Here is a 22,887-nt window from a genome sequence, read left to right on the forward strand (position 1 = left end):
AGGGGCTGAGCAGAGGGGCCCCAGCTCCCGCTCCAGGGCCAGGGCAGTGAGCAGCAGCTGGGCTGGCAGGAGGCAGGGATGCCACGGGGCGCTGCACCTTTCCTGTCCCCCTGCCAGCGCATTCCTCAGCCCAGGGCACGGGGGCTTTGCCCTCCACACTGTTCTCCAGCACGGCAGCTCCTCTGCTGGGCACCCTCCAGCCAGGATCCGCATGGGAAGGCTGTGCCAGCAGAACAGGCACAGGCCTAGGAGGAGGGCAGATCTTCCCCTGCTCTCGGCTGTTGCCAGATCCTCTGTAGCCCTCCCTCCTCTCTGTTAGATGCCAGTGGGTTGCCTGTGTATGAAGAGAAACAGGAGGCCATGGCATTCATCCAGACCTTTGTCAGCCTCTCTTGCCCGGTAACCGCAGCCCGTTGGATGGTGGCTGTGCCCTGCTGCTCCCGCAGGGCTCTGGTCCTGCTGGCCATGTGTCCCCCCCTCAGACACCCCATTGTCTCTCTGTCCCCTGGCTGCCAGATGAAGGACACCAAGCTGAAGTTCCTCGAGAGCGTCTGCACCCCGTGCAGAAGTGCCACAGAACGCGGCTCATTGCTAGGCCTGGAGCTCTTCTGCTGCAGACACAAACTGGCAGAGAAGATCGAGGTGAGGGGCACCTGGTGCTCTGGGGAAGGGGGCAGAGAACCCCCGGGGAAGAGGGCAGTGCTTGCAGGGTGAGGAGCTGCCAGGTCCCAGCCCAGCTGTGCTTGACAGGAGCTGCTGAACGAGGAGCCCCAGAACCAGATGCGCACGGAGGTGCGGCTGCTCGCCTTCTCGGCCATCACTGCTCTCAGGTACCTGCTTATCCCTCTCAGGGACTCCAGCCCAGCACCCCGTGGCCCTGAGACGCCGCTCCCATCACCAGTGTGCAGCTGGGCCCTCTCTCTTTGCAGCTCTGTGGTGTCGGTGCTGCAGGACAGCACACAGCTGATGAGCTCCTGCTTTCGGAGTGTCCTCTGTCTTCCTCCAGAGGAGGACGTTATGACCCTGGAGGCTTCCCTCTATACTCAGGTAAGTGCTGGGTGAGCTGCAGGAACCCCAGGCCCTCTGGGCTGCTCTTGACCACCCTGTGCTGCTTCACCATCAGAGATCCAAGGCATGGCAGGGTCTTGCTTTGCTTTCCCACCCTCCTCCCTCCATCCCCTTCCCAGGGCTGCCATGCCTGCAGGACACTGCCTGTCCCTGGGTGTCCCAGACAGTGCGGACATCCTGCCCTATTAGTGATTGATGAGAGACAGGGAGACTGATTCGATGATCGGAATTCCATTTTACTCAGGTTTCCCAAAAACTTACATACTATTTCAAACAGGTTAATAATTTCTACTACAATAATCAGGTTAAAAACCACACAGAAAGCTCATGCATTTTACAACAATTCTTTGCTTGCAGAAGTTGATTGAATCTTCTCTCTTCCCTTAAGCAGGTGTAATCCCATGTTCTGTAATTTTCCCAGTTCTGTTTGTTCCTGCCATGGCATTTTGGTTATCAAACTAGCTATGCTAATCAAGTCTGTTTGACTCTGTCTTGTGTATTCCCAGATCTCCCCCTTCTGTATTAACCAAGAACACCCCCTTGATGGCTTTATCAATTAATCTCTGCACACACTGAAGCAAGCAAGTATGATAACTAATACAATTATTATTAAAATCATTACATGCATTCCTATCCTAAGAAAATCTTGTAGCCAAGGGGTCAAACCCCAGCCACTAAACAGGTTATCTAGCCAAGATCCAGATTCTACTTTTAGTTTAAATACATTGTAAAATATAAGGAATGATTATAACAATACATAATATAATGCTTAATACATATAAGCTTGTTTTAACTAAATTTCTAATCTATTTATGGAGTCTTTAGCTTATAGGAGTTTATTCAACTATTCAAATCTATCCTCTGTTTGCAGGTTTTACACTTTCTTTCAGGGCTTAGGCTTCACGATTCTTGGAACATAAACTGAATCTGTTACTAGATTAAAAGGAACAGAAAAATTTTGAAAAGCTCCGACAACAGCAGCAAGTTCAATAATTTGAGGGGATTTAAGTCTGTCGTTGAACAATTCAAGAAATTAAAAACATACAGGGCTTTGCATAATCTTTCAGCAGGAGTGTCCCTGGCTCCCCCCTTTTGTTGTAACAGAAGACGTTTCAGAGAGCCATGGGCGTGTTCTATAACTGACTGTCCTGTAGGTTAGTGAGGTATCCCTCTTTTGTGGGTGATACCCCATAAGGAGAAGAAGTTTGCAACTCTACAGGAAATGTATGCGGGTCCATTATCTGCCTTAATCTGTTGCGGAATTCCTAAGGTGGCAAAGGCAGCAGCGAAATGACGGCAGGTGTCTTTCCCTGTCTCTCCCGTGTGAGCTGAGGCAAACAGAGCACCTGAAAAGGTATCGACAGAAGCATGCACAAATTTCAAGCGGCTGAATTCAGGAATGTGTGTCACATCTGTCTGCCAAATTTGTAGGCTCTGTAGACCTCTTGGGTTGACTCCTGTGTTCACATTAGGAAGGGAGCAACGCTGACAGTCAGGGCATATAGAAATTATATTAGAGGCTTGTGCTGGAGTTAATTCGAAAAGTCTTACCAAAGCTCCAGCATTTCGGTGAAAAAAGGAGTGACTCAGTTCAGCTTGCTCTATTTTGTTAGGCAAAACATGCTGCACTGATAAGGTTAACAAGTCTGCCTGGGTGTTACCTTCAGTGAGAAAGCTGGGTAGACTGGAATGTGACCTGATATGCATCACAAAGTAAGGAGCTGTAATTTTGTCTAACAGGGAGACCAGCAGTTTTAACCAGGAAAAAAGAATATAATTTTTAACATTTTTCACAACAGAATTCTCTGCTCTCTGTACAATCCCTGAAACATATGCGGAGTCAGTAATCAGATTAAAAGGTGTGCTGAATTTCTGAAACACTCTGACCACGGCAGCTAACTCCACTATTTGTGGAGACCCTTCAACAACAGCAATATCAGATTGCCAAGTTCCAGTTTCAGGGTCCCTCCATACAATCACTGATTTATGGGTTTTCCCAGACCCATCTGTGAATATTGTCATAGCTTGCAAAGGACTCTTCTCACTTCTCTTTGGCTTGGGGATTAAATTAAAACACAGTAATTTGTGTTTAGGCGGATGGATAGATATCTGCCCTGGGTAATTTGTTAAAGCAATTTGCAATTTTTCAGACATCTGTAGCAACCAGTTCAAATAAAACATTGTGAGAGGTAGATAGATACGATCAAAATCTTTCCCAGCCAAAGAGGTCAGTCTTTGACGAGCCTTGACAATCAGCATGGCCATAAGTTCATCTTGCATGGGAATAATCTTGGGCATATTGTTAGGCAAAAAGACCCATTTGATAATTAGCAGAGGGTCTGGTTTTTCTGAGTCCCACTGAAATATTAAGGCATAAGGCTGTTTGTTGGGATTTAGAATGATTAGCCACAAGGGCAGTTCAGGAGCCCACCTGGCTAATTGCCTCTGAGAGATAGCATCAGCTGCCTTTTGAAGCGCAATTTGTGCTTCTCTGTTTAAGCTGTCTGGGTGATAAGAGGTTGGGCTCTCTTCCCAGGAGGGCAAACAATGACTCTAAATCTGCATTTGAAATCCCAAGCATGGGACGGACCCAATTTATTGTTCCCAGCAATTTTTGTGCATCATGTAAAGTTTTGATTTCCACTGAAATTTGCAAGGGTTGTGTAGAAATAGGATGCATGCCTATTCACCAGCCCAAATATTTCCAGGGAAATGTCTTTTGAACTAAAAATCAAACTGGTGATCACAATCTTTGTCAAAAGCATGTAAGTTTAACAGGCTATATCTGAGCACTAGAAACAATTCTCAGTAAATATCATGATAGTCAGGAAATCATCATATATCCTTATTCTCAGTGGCAGTAAGCTACTGTGCTCTAATTGTTCAGGTGGATTAAACTTATATACACACATTAATAGTTGAATTTGTGCATTATTTCTGATGCATCTTGATGGATCACATTGATAGCAAATACCTCATCTTTTATGAGATGCACAGTACTACAGTATCTCACATTCAACACATTTGCATTCAACCTAGGTTTGATGACAAACTAAACAAGAGAAGGAGAGAAGCAGTTCTGCGTTAAGTTCTCACTCAAAGGCTGTAACTATTTGTTTAGAGTTCATCAAGAACAGTTTAAAAGACTGAAAACATAAAAGAAGAGCTTTCTGCAGTCTTCTCAGCAGGGGTGCCATCCTCTGCTTCCCCTTTCCTGTTAAGAACTTAAGAGACATTAATTTACCAAACTTGGTTTTTTACTTTTTTTTTCTTTTTTTTTCTTTTTTTTTTTTCAGGTTAGTTTTAAAGTCGCACAAGTTAATGATGAAAAGAACAGGGCATATGCCTTTATTAATATTCAGCTCTTTATTAAAGTGATCAGCTCTTTATTAAAGTCATCAGCAGGATTGCAGAGTCCAAAGGAGCAGGTGTTGTTGCAGTTCTTCGCTCAGCTGCCCGCAGTAGGTGCCAAGTCCTTGTCTCCACAGGAACAGCTAGAAGCTCTCTCTGGTCAACCATTAGAGGGTAGAGTGGTGAGGGATCTGTCACTGGAGTCCAGCATAGCAGATGTCCACTCTTTTCCCTCAGGGAAAAACAAGACTTTCCCATTCTCTGTCTCAGTCACTTGAGTTCCCCGGTGTCGGAGTCTAGAACATCCCTCTGGCCACCCTGGAGGGTTTGGAGACCGGACAGGGGGGTCTGGGATCTGTACAGGGGGGTCAGTTAGACCCACACAGGTCCCAGGAGGACACTGACTCTGATTCCTGGCCATGGGAGTGAACACTCACATGCAGGAAGAATCACAAATCCTAAGAATTTGAAATAAGTAGTGGATGGTTTGTTGTAGAATATAAATATAGAAATTAGGATTCTTAGCATATGGGGCTGAAGAGACAAGATGGAGGAATTGGGGAGTGGCCCCTGTCTTCCTTGTTCTTGTTCTCGTCCCCCATCTTGTGCTGAGTTGGGTTTTAGAGATTGGTTTAGAGTAGAACTGACATGTTAGTATAGGTAATAGGTATTGGTAAAATTTTGTAAATAAAAAATACGTCTCGGACAGTGGTTGGGTCAAGGGGACTGTACATAAGGTACGGGGCTCTCTGATCCGCCCAGTCTGCCGCGTGTCCTGCTCTGCTGGGGACACCTTGCAGAGCTGAGAAAGAACTAAGATAAGGTACCCTGCCAGGGAAGTGCCTGGCAGAGTTGAAAAAGGACTGAGATAATGTAGAATAAATAACCTTGGAAATGTGCACCGGCGGACTCAGCTTGTCGTCTCTACCTCTGGTGTGTAACACTTAGGGCAAAGAGAAGACTGAAAACCTTATTACCTCTGGGAACAGCAACCCAGGGGAAACTCCCAGGGAACAGCAACCTTGGGAGACCCTTATTACCTTGGGGAACACCAACCCCAAGGAGAATCTCAGGAAAACTACAACCCCGAGACCCCGGTTCCCATTTTATTCAGACTCCTCATAGGTCATGGTGAGTCTTCAAACCAGGCCGGGGGTGCGTCCACTTCTTGCTCGGCCAGGACACCCTCTAATTCTCCTCTGATGCATCTAGCTTCCCATCTTGGGGTGCAGTTCCTCTCAAAAAAGCCCTCCCAGGATTCACAGGGTTGGTTTTATTTGCATATACAAATGCATATGCATTTGTCCTGGTCGAAGCAGAGGTATTCCTGCTGAAGGAGGTAGTTACAGAGAACAATGACAGGGCTATCTAGGCATGGGCTGCTTCTTTTCACATTTTAATGAGGTAGGAAAATGCTGTCCGGCAACTTTCCTTCGGGGCAGCTTCCCTCCGTCCTCAAACTTGCTGGGGTGTGGGGATAACCTCTAGCTGGGAGGGGGTCAGCCGCTTTCCAGGGACAGCAGCCTCACCCCAGCTATGGGGTTCTCTGCAAAAAGGAAAAACCCCACTTTTCTAAAAGGCTGGGTGACGGCACAAATTGGGAGGAGTGGGAGGTTGCATTCTGAGAGCTCAGAGCTCTTTTAATATGCTAATGGGTGCTCTGTGTTTTCCTCTGGGGGGATGGTGCAGGTGTCTCGCTATGGGGGGCAAGGACAGGGACAGCCCAGGCCCCTCCAGGACCGGGAAACTTGTTCATAACAAATCCCTCCTCTATTTCTCTGATTGGGCTGAAGACCTCATCAATTTACAGTCTCCTACTGGGCGTTCTCTTAGTAGATACTGCTTTGGCCTTTTCTTGACAGTTAATTTTAGGTCTCCTGGTCTCTCGATTGCTGTCTGCGTAGAAGAGGTGGCAGGTGGTCCTGTTGGGCCTAGTCCGGCATCAGCGGGCCGTACTGGTCCTGTAATTCCAGTAACGTGGGTCTGACTTCTTTCTGGAGTTCGCACTGCGGTATGTGTGGTGAGCGACACCTGGAAGGGACTTCCATATTTTTTTCTTGAAAGTTTCAGAATTACAGAATTACAGAATCACTAGGCTGGAAGAGACCTCTAGGATCAAGTCTAACTCTAACTAAACGATGTCACTAAGTGCTACATCCAGTCCCTTCTTACACACATCTAGGCATGGTGACTTTACTACTTCTCTAGGCAGAAATTTTTTTTGGCACCACTTAAGACTGTCTTCTCGTTCTATCAGTTGCTGCTTGAAGAACGAGACTAACTCTCACCTTACTATAACTACCTTTCAGGGAGTTGTAGAGTGATAAGGTTATTTCTGAATCTCTTTTTCTCTAGGCCAAACAACTTCAGCTCTTCCAGCTAGTATTTATAGGGCTGGTGTTCTAAGCTTCTCACTAGCTTTGTTGCTTTCTTTTGACACGCTCAAGCATCTTAATGTCTTTTTTAAACTGAGTGGCTCAGAATTGGACACAATACTCAAGGCGTGGCCTCACCAATGCTATGTGCAAGGAAAGGATGACCTTTCTGCTCCTGCTGGCCACACTATTCTCAATACAGCCCACGATACTGTTGGCTTTGGCCATCCGGGCATACTGCTGGCTCATATTTAGTTGGTTGTCAACTAGCACTTTCAGGTCTCTTTCTCCTTGGGTACTGTCCAGCCACACTACCTTCAGCTTGTAAGGTTGCAGGGGGTTATTGTGGCAAAAATGCAACACCTGGGATTTGGACTTATTAAGCATTATCTTACTGGATTTTGCTTATCTGTCTAATCATTTTAGGTTTCTCTGCAGAGTCCTCTTACTCTCTAAACAGATGGACAGATGCTCTCAGCTTAGCGTCGTCTGTAAATTTACTAATGAAGGACTCAATACTTACATCTACGTTATTAATAAATGTATTAAATAGAACTGGCTTCAGCACAGACTTTTGAGGGACACCACTGGTGGCTGGTTGCCTGCTGGATGCAGCACCATTCATTAGTACTCTCTGGGCTCGGGTATCTAGCCAGTTCTTAACTTAGCAAAGAGTGTTCTTGTATAAGCTGTGGGAAACAGTGTCAAAGACTTTGCTGAAGTCTAAATAGACAACATATACAACTTTTCTTGTATCTACCAGGCGGGTCACCTGGTCATAAAAGGAGGCTAGTGGGGTCAAACACAACTTACTTCTCTTAAACTCATGCTGGCTGGGTCTGATACTCTTCTGTCTATCTCGTCAGTGCTGCACAATAGCTCTCAGTATAAACTGCTTTATTATCTTATTCGGTACTTTGGTCAGGCTAACTGGCATATAATTACTAGGCTCTTCTCTACTCTTTATGAATGGGAATTACATCGGCCAGCTTTCAGTCATTTAGAACTTCACTAGTGAGTTGGGACTACTGGTAGATGATGGAGAGTGGCTTTGCAAACTCATCTGTCAGCTCTCTTATCTCTTTGGGATGGATTTAATGTGGGTAGACATTCAAGAAAATTACTACTTCTCTGACTACTTTTTTGAATAACAGGAGGACTATTCTGTTCCTTAACACTATCTACTGACTCAGTATGAAAACAGCTTGAAGACAACCTGTTTTCTCACTAAAGACAACAGCAAAACAAAGCAAACAAAGCTTTCTCTTCTTCTGCAGTTACTAAATTTCTTCTTACTTTGAATCGTGTTCTAGATTGGCATGGGGTTCTCTAGTGAGAAACTGCATGGGGTGATTAGTTCTAAGTCACTTGTGTTCATTATTCTAGAGTCAGTCAACTACTGTTAAGCCTTCTGGCTTAGCAATTTTTCTTTTGCAGGATCAACCTTTGGACTTCTTTTATTAGGATAGCTGCCACTGCAACTGTTTGCAGGCAAGTTGGCCATCTCTTAGCTACTGGTTCTAGGAGTTTTGAGAGGTAGACTATAGACTTTGATTTTCTCACTATCAGGGATCTATAGTCTGTCATGTTTTGCTTTCTTTCTTCTTGGTTTGGATTTTAGCTGGTGTCTACTAAGGGCATCTTATGGTCTTTTGGGGGCCACGGTCTTTATTTATTTATTTATTTATTTATTTATTTATTTATTTATTTATTATTTATATCTTTATCTTTGCCATCTGGACTTCTTCTGGAGTGAACAGAATTATTAGAATAGAGTTCAACTCTCTCTAGGAATAACTATTTGGCCTCAGAAGCTGGTCTAGCTGGTTAGATGTTCCAGCAGGGTCTTCTACTAATTCCTCTATTTCTTTCTTAGAGTCCTGGACTTCAGAGGCTGTCAAAGGTGCATTTACAAACTTAATCTTTTTAGTTACTTTCTAGGAACTTTTCTAAGGGGAAAGACCTTCTCTGTTCTTGGTGCTTTGGATCGGGTGTTGTAATCTGGCTCTTCTTCTAAAAAACCAGGTATGGGGAGTAGTAGTGGAGACAGAGGCTAAGAGAAACACTGGGCAGGGGTGGTTTCCACTCCCAGGTGGGGGAAGTGAGGGTATCACAATTGGTGAAGGGGAACTCTTGGAGAAGTTAAGGAAGAGACTGGAAGTACAGCTGGGGTAGGAGGGAGAGTTTGCATATTTTCACATTTTCATGACTTATAGTTTTTTAGCCAGCAGGCTGCATAAGATAGTTGTTTTACATCAGGGTCTTCTTGGGCTTAGAGATGTTGGTTTAACTGGTTACACATTTACTGAATTCGGGTCTTACACTATGGCTACTCTCTTTGTAATTTTAATCTCAGCTATATTCTTTTACTATAATGTATCATCTTAACTTTATCTGGACTCTTTGTGGTCTTTTAAGGATCATATTAGTCTGACAATTGCTCCAGGGAGATGGTAGGGAGAATCTTCTTTACTGTCTTTTTGGAAGGGTCTGCTTGTTTTCTATAACATCATCTCAGTTTTTAGGCCTTAAAATAAATGGAAAAACGAAGTACCCTAACAGTGCTTCAATCTGAACTGGAATATTCTGATGGGCAATCTAAACTTTAAGATAACTAAAGCTTGTCTGATCTCTTACAACTAAACATTCTGAATCTCTTCACTGAACTTTAAATGGTCAGAATCTAATTTCTTGGCACCCCACTCTTGACACTTTTTCTTCTATCTCTTTTAAAACTCTCTTTCAGTTATTACACTTACTACTATGACTCACACCAGTTGTTTTCTGCTGAGGGTATCTCTCTCTTACTTTTCGACTTAAGTCTGAACTTCTTGCTAGGCTTTCTAGGCTTGGACCCCTGCTGAGTCTTGTTTGAACTCTTTAACTTCACAAGGCTTAGGAGACTCGAACTCCCTGCCAGGCTGAGGTCGAACGTCCTGCTGAGCCTTACACCTGAACTCCGGCGAAGCCCCCTTTGCCTCCCTTTTTGTTCATCTGCCTGCTCTTTTTGCCTGCCTTTTTTGCTCATCTTCTTGCTTGCCTTCTTGCTTGCCTCTCTGCTTTCTTGTCTGTTTGCTCACCTTCATGCCTGCTTTCCTGCTTGCTAATGGTATCTTACTTGCCTGCTGGGATATGTTTAAACTCTCTCAGGGACATCCCCCACCTGCCTGCTGGGACATTGTGCCCTATCCTGACAGGGACTTCCCACTTGCCCTGTCAGGGATCTTCCTTGCCTGCCTATAAGGGCATCCTGCCCTGCTAGGGACCTCTCACCTGCCCTGCTGGGGATCTTTTCTCATCTGCCTTCTGGGGCATGCTGCCCTGCCCAGGACTTTCTACCTGCCCTGCCGGGGACTTTCTCTCACCTGCCTACTGGGGCATCTTGCCCTGCCATGCTGGGGACATTACCTTGCACCTGCTCTGCTTTGGATCTTCCCTCACCTGCCTGATGGGGCATCCTGCCGTGCCAGGGATCCTCTTTCAATTGCCTTCTGAGGCAGCCCTGCCAGGGACCTCTCACCTGCCCTGCCAAGGATCTTACCTCACACCTCAAGAACCTTTGCATGCTCGGAGGGGCCCTCCCCCAAGGAGGCGCCTCAGTCACTCTTCTATGCCATTTGCTTTCCCCCGTACTCGGCCGGCCCCCTCTCGGGTGTCTGGAAACGCGATACTAGGGGGTCCACTTTTGCTCTGGGGTCCGAGCTGCCGGCCCCCATCTCACTCAAGCACTCATTCACTCGCCTCCCATTTCCGCCACGGATTTATCTCACCAATCCGGCGTTCTTCTACGTTGCTTGGTCCCAAGCTGATCCCAGGGTCAATCCGGCGTTCTTCTGCTTTGCTTGGTCCCACGCTGATCCCAGGGTCCAGGAGTAGCCAGCGATTCCCAAGGATCCCTCGAAGCAGAGGGTCGTCTTCTTTGAGGGTGGTCCTTTGTGAGTGTGGATCTCCCAAAGGAGCTCCTAATTGAAAAGAACAGGGCATATGCCTTTATTAATATTCAGCTCTTTATTAAAGTGATCAGCTCTTTATTAAAGTCATCAGCTGGATAGTAGGGTCCAGCAGGAGTTTTCCTCGCTGCTGCAGCAATCCAAAGGAGCAGGTGCTGTTGCAATTCTTCGCTCAGCTGCCCACAGAAAGTGCCGACTTGTTGTCTTCACATGAACAGCTAGAAGCTCTCTCTGGTCAACCATCAGAAGGCAGAACGGTGAGGGGTCTGTCACTGGAGTCCAGGATAGCAGGTGTCAGCTCTTTACCCTCAGGGAAAAACCTCAAGAGTTTCCCATTCTTTGTCTCAGTCACTTGAGTTGGCTGGCTCCCATTCCGTTCAGATTCCTCAGAGGTCATGGTGAGTCTTCAAACCAGGCCCGGGGTTGCGTCCACTCCTTCCTCGGCCAGGGCACCATCTAATTCTCCTCTGATGCATCTAGCTTCCCATCTTGGGGTGCAGTTCCTCTCAAAATAGCCCTCCCAGGATTCACAGGGTTGGTTTTATTTGCATATACAAATGCATATGCATTTGTCCTGGTCCCAGCAGAGGTATCCCTGCTGAAAAAAGGTAGTTACAGCTAACAATGACAGGGCTATCTAGACAGCAGCCGCTCCTTTTCACATTTTAATGAGGTAGGAGAATGCCACAGGGCAGCTTCCCCCCAGTCCTCAAACTTGCTGGGTGTGGGGCTACATCTCGCCTAGCTGGGAGGGGGTCAGCGGCTCCTTAGGAAGAGCAGCATCACCCCAGCTATGGGGGGCAGGACAGGGATGGCACAACCCCTCTCGACCGGGGTTTTCCCTTCCCTGAGAAACTCTGGGGGTTCCAGTGCTCCCCCCTCCATTTACTCTGTTCAGAGCCTTGCTGTGGTTCTCGTCAGCAGCGGCTGCTGTGCCTGTCAGGGCCGCACGGCGTGGCTGTGGCTGCCCGGCGGCTGATGTTCTAGAGACACAGCCCTGCCCCCTCCCAGGGCCACAGCAGCGAACACGGGCAGCTTTTTGAGCCCTCATACCCACTGGGAATTCGTTCCTAACACCAGTGAGGGCAGGGAGTGCCCAAGGCTCCGCAGGCACTGCTGAGAGCAGATCCTTGAGGGCAGGATTGCAGGGAGCCCAAGGCTGTGAGCAGGGAACTGCAATGCTGAGCAAGGCCTGGGCTGGCTGGAGGAAGCAGAAAGGCCAAGCCCTGAGCCCAGGCTGGGACAGCAGGGCCTGTCCCTCACGGGTGCCTCAGGGCTCTTTGTGGGGCAGGGGGATGGGAGGGGCAGCAAGGACAAATGGCATCATCCTGCAAGCCCTGCCAGCTTCCTCAGGGAGGGCTGAGGCAGAGCCAGAGTGCAGGCCCTGAAAGGAAAGTTCCTTCTGTGGGGCTGCAGAGGCGCTGCCAGAGCCCAGGGGACAAAGGCCTGGGTGCCTGTGGCCCTGCCAGCCCTGCCCAGCCCGGGGCCATCTCTCCTGCAGGCTGTGCCCCCTGTGCGTGCTGCTCCTGTGCCCTGGCCGGCTGCACTCGCCCATCTCGCTGTGCCCCCAGCATTTCTCAGCCCAGCATTTCTGGGCCCTCCCTGGGCTCCCTGCACCCAGCGCTGCCGGCTCCTGGCACACAGAGCCAGGCCATGGCCCAGGCTCACGCTGGGACACCTCCTGCACCAACATTCTACCCTGGCGGGGACTTTACTTTTTCCTCGTGTTTTATATGGATTATATAATGGATCCATGCTAATGAAAATTATAACAATATCAATATTTTAGGAAATAACTATTATAAAGCAATAAAATAAATTATTTTACAAGTCAGAAAGACCCCTTTGCAGATGTTATATCTAAAAATAGGTTGCAAGATGTAGTTTGAAAAAAATAATGTCCCAAAACAGGCATGGGAAGAAACAAAGTTGTCTTGAGAATTGTCCTTGGGATGGGTAGCGTTGGAAAGACTTCTAAAGTTGTAGCTGTATTTCTAGATTGCCAAATTAGGTTTTGGAACATAATGCCTTCTTACATGACACAACACTAACTACACAGGTGCAACCTGTGAGGTCGTTCGCAGGACAAGAGAGGAAGAGGAGATATCTGCATCCCAGAAGACCACCAAAAGGAAACGAGAACCCCTACCAACAAGGGGAGCACGCACTGTAAAATATAGTGACCAAGATTTTAAGAAATAGAAAAGGGAGGAGGTTTATGGGAAATCCTAATCCATATGCATTAGCCTGTAGTATATAAACTCAAGATTGGATCGTTTTGCCTTGTATGTGAGGAGGGAAATGGTCCCACTCCATACCCCGATCGCTTTTGGTTATGCCTTATCAGAACCTTAATCAGACTTAATTAACCACTGCCAAATTTTACCTTATATGTATTTACCTCAATCTGCTTCTATTCATTTCAATATGATTATATTCATCTCAATTAAAAACTGTTGCTAAAATTTATTTTGGATGTTTCTGGGACCTTCATTCATAACAGTTGCTAATGCTTTTAAGCCAATCATCTAAAAATACCTCACATGCATTGTACTACAATATATCTTTCTCAGTTCTATTTCTCAAAAATACCTAATCTATTTGCAAGGTCATCCTTTGAAACGTGTTTCTAGTTCAATTTCTCTCTCAACAATGTCTGTCCTACAGCCTTTCAAAGTCAGCATATTTTATCCCAGAGTTTTTATACATATGCATACTATGTGAGCCTTCTGTCAGGCTTTGAGAATTCTCTACAAATCCATTTCCCACACAGTATCCACCATGCTTGTGTTAAGCAGAGACAGTCAAAAGCCATTATCATTGTGCACTGAGGTAAAATAAAGTGTCCTGTTGTGCCCTGTGTGTCCAAGATGCTTCCTCAGCCCTTCTCTGTCTCTGCAGGGGCAGTGCCTGTGAGCAGAGGTGCAGGGAAGAGACCCCCAGCACAGCAGCACAGCCAGGGACAGTGGCCCTGGCTCTTCCCAAGTGCAGCCTCTCCTTGCCAGCCCTTCTGTGGCTGTAAGGCCCCAGTGCTCTGGAGGCTTGATCACTGTCCTGCTGCGTGTCCCTGCTGTGCCACAGGCAGGGATAGGCCATGGGCACCGCTGGGACACAGCTGGGCTCCAGCACAGCAGCTCCAGCAGCAAAGGGCATCTCCTGAGGGCAGGGCAGGAGGGCTTTGCTCTCCCCCAGAGCTGCTGTCAGGAATGTGCTCCAGGAATGCCCTGGCAAAGCAAAGCCCAGTGCCTGGGGCAGAGGGGGAGTGTGCAGGGGGCACACAGCAGTGTCCTGGCACAGCCAGAGCTGCTGGGATGGAGCTGAGGGAGCAGCAGAGCAGGGTCTGGGCTGTGTCTTTGTTCTGGGGACAGCCTGGGAAGCTGCCGCAGGGCAATTGTCCCACACCAGCCCCTGCAACCACCACTGCCAGCACAGGCATCTCACCTTTACATGCAGGAGGTTGTCCCTGCATGGAGGGACACCAAGGGACCAGGCCAGCAGTCCATGTTTCTGTGTGCTGAGGAGATTTCAGCAGTGCATCGTGTGTGTGTGGGGAGATGAACCCCAGGGAGCACAAACATCATCATCATCACTCAGCGGGGCACAATCCCAGTGGTACAAACAGTGCCTTGAGGCCACTTCACTCTGAGAGTAACGTCCTCTGGGAAACCACTTGAATTCTTCACTGGGCCGTGCTTAGGACTGCACAGAGAAAAATATCCAGGGCAGGGAGGCTCCAGAGGAAAATGCTCAGGGCAGCCAAGGGCTGAACAGAGTGACCATTGGGGTGGGGCTCTGTGTGGAGAAATCACAGCTGCCTCCCTTCTGAACACTCCAAGGACGTGGACAGGGCTGTGCTGTGTTCTGGGTACTGACCTGGAACTGTGGGATATGGAAAAGGCTTCTGGTGTCAGGGATGTTGAGAAGGCTGGGCAGTGTCACTGTGGGACCTCTCTCAAATCCATTTGGAAAGGGCAGAGCCATCCCAGAGGGTCTTGGGCACTTGGGAAGGGCAGAGCTGGAACCAGTCTGCAAAGAGAGCAGGGAGGGGGACTGGAAGGGGGATGTTGTGTGCCCATCAATGTCACTGATGGACTGCAGATGTTCTGGAGCCTCATCCTTTTCCAGTGCAGCCTGGATCGGTCCATGGCAGGTGGTGGGACTGTGCTTCCACCCCTGGGGCAGTCAGTTCCAGGTGTACTGCAGTCCCCTCCAGGTGAAGGCAAACTGAGGCCTGCATTCTGCTGCCAGAGGAATGGAAAAAATGCTTTGGCAATGTCAGTAGTACCACTTGGCTGCCTTGGACTCCAGCTCCTACTGGAGCTCCAACATGTCTGGCACAGCAGTGCTCAATGCTGGAGTCACTTCATTCAAGGCACGACAGTCCACAGTCAGTTTCCATTCTCTGTCAGATTTGCACCCAGGCCAGATGGGGCTGTTGAAGGGTGCGTGTGTTTTGCTGACCACCCCTTGGCTCTCCAGCTCACGGATCATCTTGTGCATGGGGATCACAGCATCTCGGGTTGTTCTGTACTGTCGATGATGAACTGTTGAAGTGGCAATTGGCACTCATTGCTCTTCCCCCTTCAGGAGTCCTGCTGCACATGGGTTCTCTGATATTCCAGGCAAGGTGTTCAATTGCTTAACACCCTCGGTCTCTACAGCTGCTATCCCAAACATCCACTTGAGTCCCTTTGTGTCTTTGAAATACCCATTTTGGAGGAAGTCTATGCCCAAAATGCATGGGGCCTCTGGGCCAGTCACAATAGGGTGTTTCTTCCACTCATTTCCACTCAGGCTCACATCAGCTTCCGCCAAAGTAAAATCCTGTGATCCTCCTGTCACACCAGCAATAGAAACAGATTCTGTCCCTACATGTCTGGATGGGATTCATGTGCCCTGAGCACCAGTGTCAACCAAGGCCTCATATTTTTGTGGTTCTGATGTGCCAGGGCAATGAATCCACACAGTCCAAAAAACAAGTTTTTCCCAAGCCTTTACCTGGCTAAAGGCAGGGCCTCTCTAAGCCTGGTTATCGTTTTTTCCTTGGTTCAGCTTCTCCTTTTGTGTCAGTTGGATTGGCCTCTGACTGGATGTTGGGAAGCACTGAGAGTCCTTCACCTGAATCACTGTCCACTGGTTGATAGGTTTTGCATGTGTGTTTCTTTTCTGCAGCGACTGCCAGTGTCTTGGGCTCACTGTCTGGTTTAGCCGCTGGCTTAGGGTTATTGTTTAGCTGCTGGCTTAGGCTCACTGTCTGGTTTAGCTACAGCCTGAGTAGCTGGGGTGTTGGCTGCAGCCTGAGGGACTGGGGTAGCTGCTGATTTATCTCCCTGCCCTCTGGCTCCATCTGCTGCCCTACAGTATCTAGCAGTGTGCCATAAGCATATGCCAGGGCCCAGCTTATTGCAATGAGCTTTTCCTCCTTACAGTCATCATGGCACTTCTCCTCCAGATATTTCCCCACCTCATCTGGGTTCTGAATTTGTTCATGTAGAAAGTCCGAAGCTAGGGGAGCAGAAAATTCCTTCAAGGTTCGGCCCATTCTGTCCCTTTCTCCACACCACTCAGGATTTTCCACACCTGGGTCTATTTCTGGGTCAGGGTCACCAAGCTCTTGTGGACATCTCAGCCCTCACCCTAGAGAAGCTGCAAACCATATAGAGGAAGCTCACCAGATGAAATACCAGGAAGGTGGTCACTTTAACATTCAGGAGAAACTGAACATTCTCAAAAAATGATGTAACAGATTCAAAAGAGGGAAAGGAAAGGTTGAAAAGTTTCATCCCCTACTCCTCCTCTAACAAACTGCGTGCAATTACTAATAAATCCCCAAAACATGGTGCTGGAACTAGGACGCAGGGTAGGATGAAGAAACCACAAACCAAACATAGCTGGCACAAACTCCAGTACCTTTATAAACTTTCTATGAATCATGATCACTAAGCCCAGGAGGACAGCTATCCTAATCTGTTCTCTCCTACTGTAAAAGCTCCGTGTTAGAGACAACACTGGAGCTAGTTCTGGATAAGAAAAAAATCCTAGGGACCAGAAAGGTATTAAAACCACAAAAAAGCCTAGGGAACAAAACACAGGAAGGACTCCACCCCAAGGGACATTATAAATTCAAGCAGCAATGTGGCTACTGCCTGCTTTATCCCCACACAAAGGACAAACAAAATGCAATCAGTACAAGTTTCTTCCACTTTCTCAAGCCACTTGCGGGGCACCAGAAAGAAATTATTTTTCCTGGTTTAGGGCAAATTTGGGACCTCTGAATGGGGTTCCTCTGGAGAAGGAAACCAAAATGGCCCCTCCTCTGATTGGTCCACGACAGAGAAGTCTTCTTAGAGAAAAATGGAAAAAACTATTTCTTTAAAAAACAAAGTGGCTACAAGCATAAAGAATGAATAATATGAAACAATAAAACCTCTGGCTGCTCTGAAGAGAGATGGTAACACTGAGAGAGTCCTTGATGTGGGTGTATCTCATCTCACTCAGTCCCTTATCAGTTCCACCAGCGCTGGAAAATGCCCAGGTCCAGGCCCTGGTGGAACACAGGTGTGAGATCCCAGAGTCTCTCGGGGGTTTTCAGGCCAGGACAGTTTAAACAGTCCCAAGAAAAAAAGGAAAAAACAGTCCAGGGACCTTCTCTCCCTCAGCTAGCTCAAACTAACTGAAAGCAAAGGCAATCTCTGTCCCACAGTCTGTCCGTGCTTCAGACAAACACCGTCCAGGAGCTGGAATGTGCAGAAGGGAGTGCTGTTTCTCCAAACAAACTCAGCACTGCTTCTTTCTCCCCCTTGGCTCTCAGAACCAGTCTGAAAGGTACAGAACTCAATACACAGCACCAACAGAACAGACAATTGGGGATACAAGCACCATCAAGTCACCCCAGCACAGGGAGGGTGCTGAGCTGGTTCTCCACGGGGCCGCCCCCGGCTCACCGCCTGCTCCGTGCTGATGTCGGCGATGTCGGGGATGTCCCACAAGTGCTGCAGCTTCTGAGGGGACACTGCCAGGGTGACATCACTGCCACCCACGTCCCCACAAGGTGAGACCTGTGCCACAGCCACCAGCAGCACCTTGGAGCTGCCTGGGACAGGAGGCAGAGGTGTGTGGCGAGGTGTCCCCAAGGATGTCAGGCTGTGCAGTGGCTGCCAGGCCATCTCAGCAATGCAGAGCTGTCCCTGTGGGTATCACAGTGTCCCCTTGGGTGCCAGGCTGTCCAGTGGCTGCCAGGCTGTCCCCAGTTATCCTGTGCTGTCCCTAGGGGTAGCAGGCTGCCCTGACAGGTTCCAAGCTGTCCTGAGGGCTGTCAGGCTGTTCCAGGGGTGGCACACAGTGCCCATCTCGGCAATCTGGGGTACCCCGTGCCCACTGTGGGATGGCCATGATCAGCTGCAGGTGAGTCAGGTAAGAGGATCCACGTCCCACAGGCAATGGTGGGCTCTGGATGAGGAGGAGCAGGTGGAGAAGGAGGAGGAAGAGGTGGAAGGGGAGAAGGAGGAGGCAGCCTGGCAGGGTTCACCTGGGAAAAAGGGTAATCAATGACAGGGTAGTCCAGGATATGTCTGGCCCAGTCGTTCAGCAGCTGGAAATGGTGGGACTGTCCCAGTCTGCACCCGCTGGGGAAGAAGAACCTGATGGGGACAGCAGAGGGGTCTCAGTGCTGCATCTCCAAGAGAGCACAACCCCAACCAGCCATCAGAGCCAGGCTGGGGCTGTACCTGATCCTGGACATCACCAGGTGGCTGCAGGACTTGTCGAGTGTGCAGAGGTGGTTGGGCTGAAAGAAGCAGCTCAGATCCTCATGGCCAGGATGAAGAGCAGGTGGCACACAGAGAGAATGCCTGGGGACTGAGAGCAGGGTTGGGACGCTCAGTGAGGATGGCCAAGGAACACTGAGCCCACAGCCAGGATCTCAAGTCCACGGCTGATACCTCAAATCCACAGCCAGGACCACAAACCCAGAGCTGGAATCCAGAGCCCATGGCCAATCAGAGGATCCCCTCCTCACTGGCACCATCACTGCTCCCAACCAGGTACCAGCCCCTGGCAGTCAGGTGGGAGGCTGTTGGGGTTTCTCTGGGTCCTGCTCCGCTCAGCACCCCCAAGGTAGTGGGATTGAAGTTGAGAGGGCTCAAGGGGGTTTTGGAGACCCTAAGGGCCCTGCCCCCCTCTGCAGCCCCCTCCCTCCACAGCCCATGCTCTGCCTGGCCCTTGACATCTCAGAGATGACCACAGGAGTGCCAGGGCTGTTTCCAGCCTGTGCCTCCAGCAGGGCCCTCCGGTGAGGACAGGGGTCACCCCATGCCAGGGGACCCTGGGGTTGGGGTGCAGCCCCTGCCCCACAGATCTGGGGCTGACGGGGCCCCGTGCCCAGCACGGCCTCCACCTCCATCAGCACCGTGGCCACTGGCACCACTCAGGATTTGGTGAAGCCACGGCTGCCAGTGCTGTCCCCGTGGGAGCTGACACTCATCTCCAAGGGGCTCTGGGAGTGCCACTGAGCCAGGACGTGCCAGGCCGTGCCATCCAACCAATGACACGCCATTCCACCCCACTCTCTGATTCAAGAATTGCTGCTCCTCCCTGTTGTGGGGCAAAGTTGGAAGTAGATTTTCTCTCAGTGGCACTGGCCAAGCCCTGAGCCAGGGGCAGGACCTTTCCCTGGAGCTCTGAGGGTGTTGGGTTTGTTCAGCTGCAGCAGAGCAGACAGAGCTCAGAGCTCCCCGGAGGCTGCGGCTCCTCCCGAGGGGCAGCGCGGGGGAAGCTCCGACCTCTGCCCCGGGGGAGCAGGGACAGCTCCCAAGGGAATGGCTGGGGCTGGGCCAGGGCAGGGCTGGGCTGGAGAGCAGCAAAAGCTTCTTCCCCCAGAGGGGCTCAGGCACTGACCAGGCTCCCCAGGGAATGGTCACAGCCCCAAAGCTGCCAGAGCTCCAGGAGCCTTTGGACACGGCTCCCAGGGATGCACAGGCTGGGATTGTTGGGGTGTCCTGGACAGAGCCAGGGCTTGGACTCCATGATCCCCGTGGCTCCCTCCCAGCTCAGCCCACTCTGCAATTCTCACCCTTTGGCTCAGCCTTTGTGTCCCCTCCAGGCGCTGGCAGAGCTGTTGGGTGGGGCAGGAGCAGGGCAGCCCCAGCGTTCCCGTCTGTGTGACACAACAGTGACAGCCCCAACATTCCATCCCTAGAGATGCTCCAAGGGAAGTGTCCACACCCGTGTCCAGTCAACAGAACTGACTGGCCACTGACCCTGAGTGACCACAGCCCTGCCAGCCCGGAGGCACCACTGGGGCAGCTGCATCTCAGCCGTGTCCCAGCTCCTGCAGCCCCTCCTCTGCCCTGAACCCTCCTGCACCACAGGGAGGGGCTCGTTTCAGTGCCCCTCAGGGGTCTCCTCTTGGGGTTATAGAACACCTGGCAATGGAACCTTGGGGTGAAAAGTAGAGCTTTTGGTCCTCACTAGCAAGGCCAGAACTGAAACTGAGGGCCTGGAGATGCTTGAATTCAAACATTGGAATGGCAGCATCTGTCGAGGGGGAGATCTTTTCCTCCTATGCCTGCTCATGTGAACTGTGCAATTCTCTTGTGCTGAGGAACTTGAGGTGTCTGCCTGAGCAGGAAAGGTGAAGAAAGGAAAGGTGAGCCTGAGACAGGAGTTTTCCTTTGCTAAAGCAAAGCCTCAGCACAGAAAGAACATTGTGCCCTTGGCAAGGAGGGATTGTGTTAAAAGAGCTGTCACATCCCTGCTGGGTTGGACATGGAAAGTTGTGGTGCCATCCTTTCCTTCCCTCCGGCCCTCAGCCAGAACTTGGATTGAACAGGGACATGAGGAGAGAGGAATTTCCCTGCCAGGGCAGGGCTGTGGTGCAACACATCCCCCAGAAGGAGTCTGGAGCAGCCCAAGGCTCTGTGTGCCCAGGCAGAGGCAGGCAGGACGCAGAGCTGTCAGCAAAGGAAGGGGCCAGCCAGGTGGGGCAGCCGGGGGATGAGGACAGCCTGCAGGGACAGAGGCGCAGGGCACGGACACCGTAGGACAGCCTGGGCTGCACAGGGCACAGGCATGGGCAGCAGCTGAAAGGCCCTGACACAGCCAACTCCTGCAGCACTTGGGCCATGGCTGCTGGCCCTGGGCCTGAGGCATCAGAGGAGACAAGTGACCCTTGCAGGCCTGGGGCCTCATTGCCTCCTTGTCCCTGCTCAGCAGCCTGGCAGGGGCCGCCCCACGGTGCTGCCCTTGGCATTGCACATCCCCACATCCCAGTGGCCCGGGAAGAGCCCTGAGAAAGGAGGGAGGGACAGGATCTGCCTTGGCAGGGGCTGGGGCTCAGACCTTGGCCCTTTGCATTCCTGAAACACATCCAGGTTTGCTCAGCATCAGAGACACCTTTGCCTTGTTTGTCCCCACCTGTCATCACTGCCTGCAGTGTTCTGCTCTGACTGGAACCTGGGGACACTTCCTCAATCGTGTCCCTCGATGAGACCTATTTAAACCAGAGGAAACCTGAGTATTTCTGCTTAATTCTTGAGAACTCTGAATTTTGCAGAGCAGCAGCTCCAGCTCGGGGCTGTGGGCAGCAGGGCAGGGGCTGCAGCAATGGCTGCTCAGGCCAGCACAGACCTGTTCCCCTGGGAAAGGCTCTGGGGGCAGCTGGCATGTGCCAGGAGCAGAGCAGGAGCCCGTGGGTGTGCAGACGAACCCTGGCAAGAGGCTGCCCTGTCCCTGGGGCAGCAGGAGCTGCCTGAGGAGCCCCAGGGTGAACTCTCTGCTGCTGTGCTGGGCAGCGGGGCTGGCCCTGGGGCTGCAGGAGCTGCCTGAGCTGAACATCTCCTGAGCACTGCAGACACAGAGTGGCTGTCCCTGAGCTCCAGTGCCAGCAGTTCCTGCTGCAGGGCCAGACAGGGCTGGGCTGCTCTGTGGGGCTGAGCAGGGAGAGGAAAACAATGGAAGCTTGGTTACATTAGTCCCCAAAGTGTCAGGACTATCTCAATTGTTCCATGTGGCCCCACAGTGTCACTCTGGTCCCCTTGGTCACACAGGCCCCGCAGTGTCACAGGGCACCTTTGGTTCTCTGGGGCTGCAGTGTCTGTTCTGCCCCTGAGCAGGAGCAGCACCAAAAACTGACACCAACCTAAGGAATAATGGAATTTATTATAATGCAAATCAGCAAAATCACAAATAGAGAAGCTCAGTATTGCACCCAGTCATCACTATCAAAGATTGACCATGATGATTAAGAAAGAGACAGTACCAGTTACCCCCAGACTTTGCCATCATCCACATCCACACATCAGATGGGGGAAGCTTTCATAGCCAGGGACTGGAGAACCACTACTAGCAACTGGGAATTCCTGCAGGTGCATCCAGCTTTGGAGGCAATAAAGTGGCCAAAAACCTGGAACACTAGGCAAGGAAACAGTACTCCATATATATAGTATAAGGCCTTTAGAGCAGGTATTTTTTCATTCAACACCCGGAGTGAGGGGGATAGCTCCACCACAAGCTCACTCATCCGTTCTTCACACATTACTAGCTTTTATACATGTTTTTTATGTTCACATTATACTTTGCTAACCTTCATACTGTAGCATATTTTCTAATCACATGAATATGTAAGCTCCTGTAGCACATGCAGGGTCTCTCCACGAGGTGGTCATCAGCCTCTTGGTGGTTGTTTTGATGAAGGCTCAGAAAACTTCCTTGGGCTTGAACTTACTACTCCTGTTTCCTGCACATGCTCTAGAAGGTTGCCTGCTCAAATAGCCAGGAGTTAGCTTTTTGCAGATAGCTTGTGTTGTGGTTTGACACTGGCGCAATTGAAGGCACCCACGAGGGTTGTTCGCTCGCCCTCTGCTGCCACCGCTGGGCAGAGAAGGGAAAAAAATATTAACAAACACTTCATGAGGGAGATAAAGACCAGGAGAAATATTTCAAAAACAAGGAAGGCTCAACTTAAGTTGCAAAGTGAATTTTATTAGTAACAGAATCAGAGGAGGATAATGAGAAATAAAATAAGCCCCTAAAACACCTTTCCTCCACAGCCTCTCTCTCCTTCCCACCAACAGCACAGGGAGACATGGCACGGGAGTTTTCTCATTTCATCAAGAGATTTTCTGCTGCTCTGGGAGATGAGTCCT

The 22,887-nt window shown here is 49.9% G+C and overlaps 1 protein-coding gene across 1 annotated transcript; it reads left to right on the plus strand.

Annotated features, from left to right (window-relative positions):
- The first annotated feature begins 221 nt into the window (after positions 1 to 221).
- On the plus strand, positions 222 to 19,254 carry LOC134562196 (uncharacterized). The gene is made up of 5 exons (XM_063419619.1): positions 222 to 642; positions 751 to 830; positions 930 to 1,047; positions 18,946 to 19,034; positions 19,128 to 19,254. The coding sequence occupies exons 1-5, from the start codon at positions 361 to 363 to the stop codon at positions 19,252 to 19,254; spliced, it is 696 nt and encodes a 231-aa protein (XP_063275689.1). The 5' UTR covers positions 222 to 360.
- The last annotated feature ends 3,633 nt before the right edge of the window (positions 19,255 to 22,887 follow it).

Source organism: Prinia subflava, chromosome 26, assembly GCF_021018805.1.
Source record: "Prinia subflava isolate CZ2003 ecotype Zambia chromosome 26, Cam_Psub_1.2, whole genome shotgun sequence".
In the NCBI taxonomy this organism is placed as follows: Eukaryota; Metazoa; Chordata; class Aves; order Passeriformes; family Cisticolidae; genus Prinia; species Prinia subflava.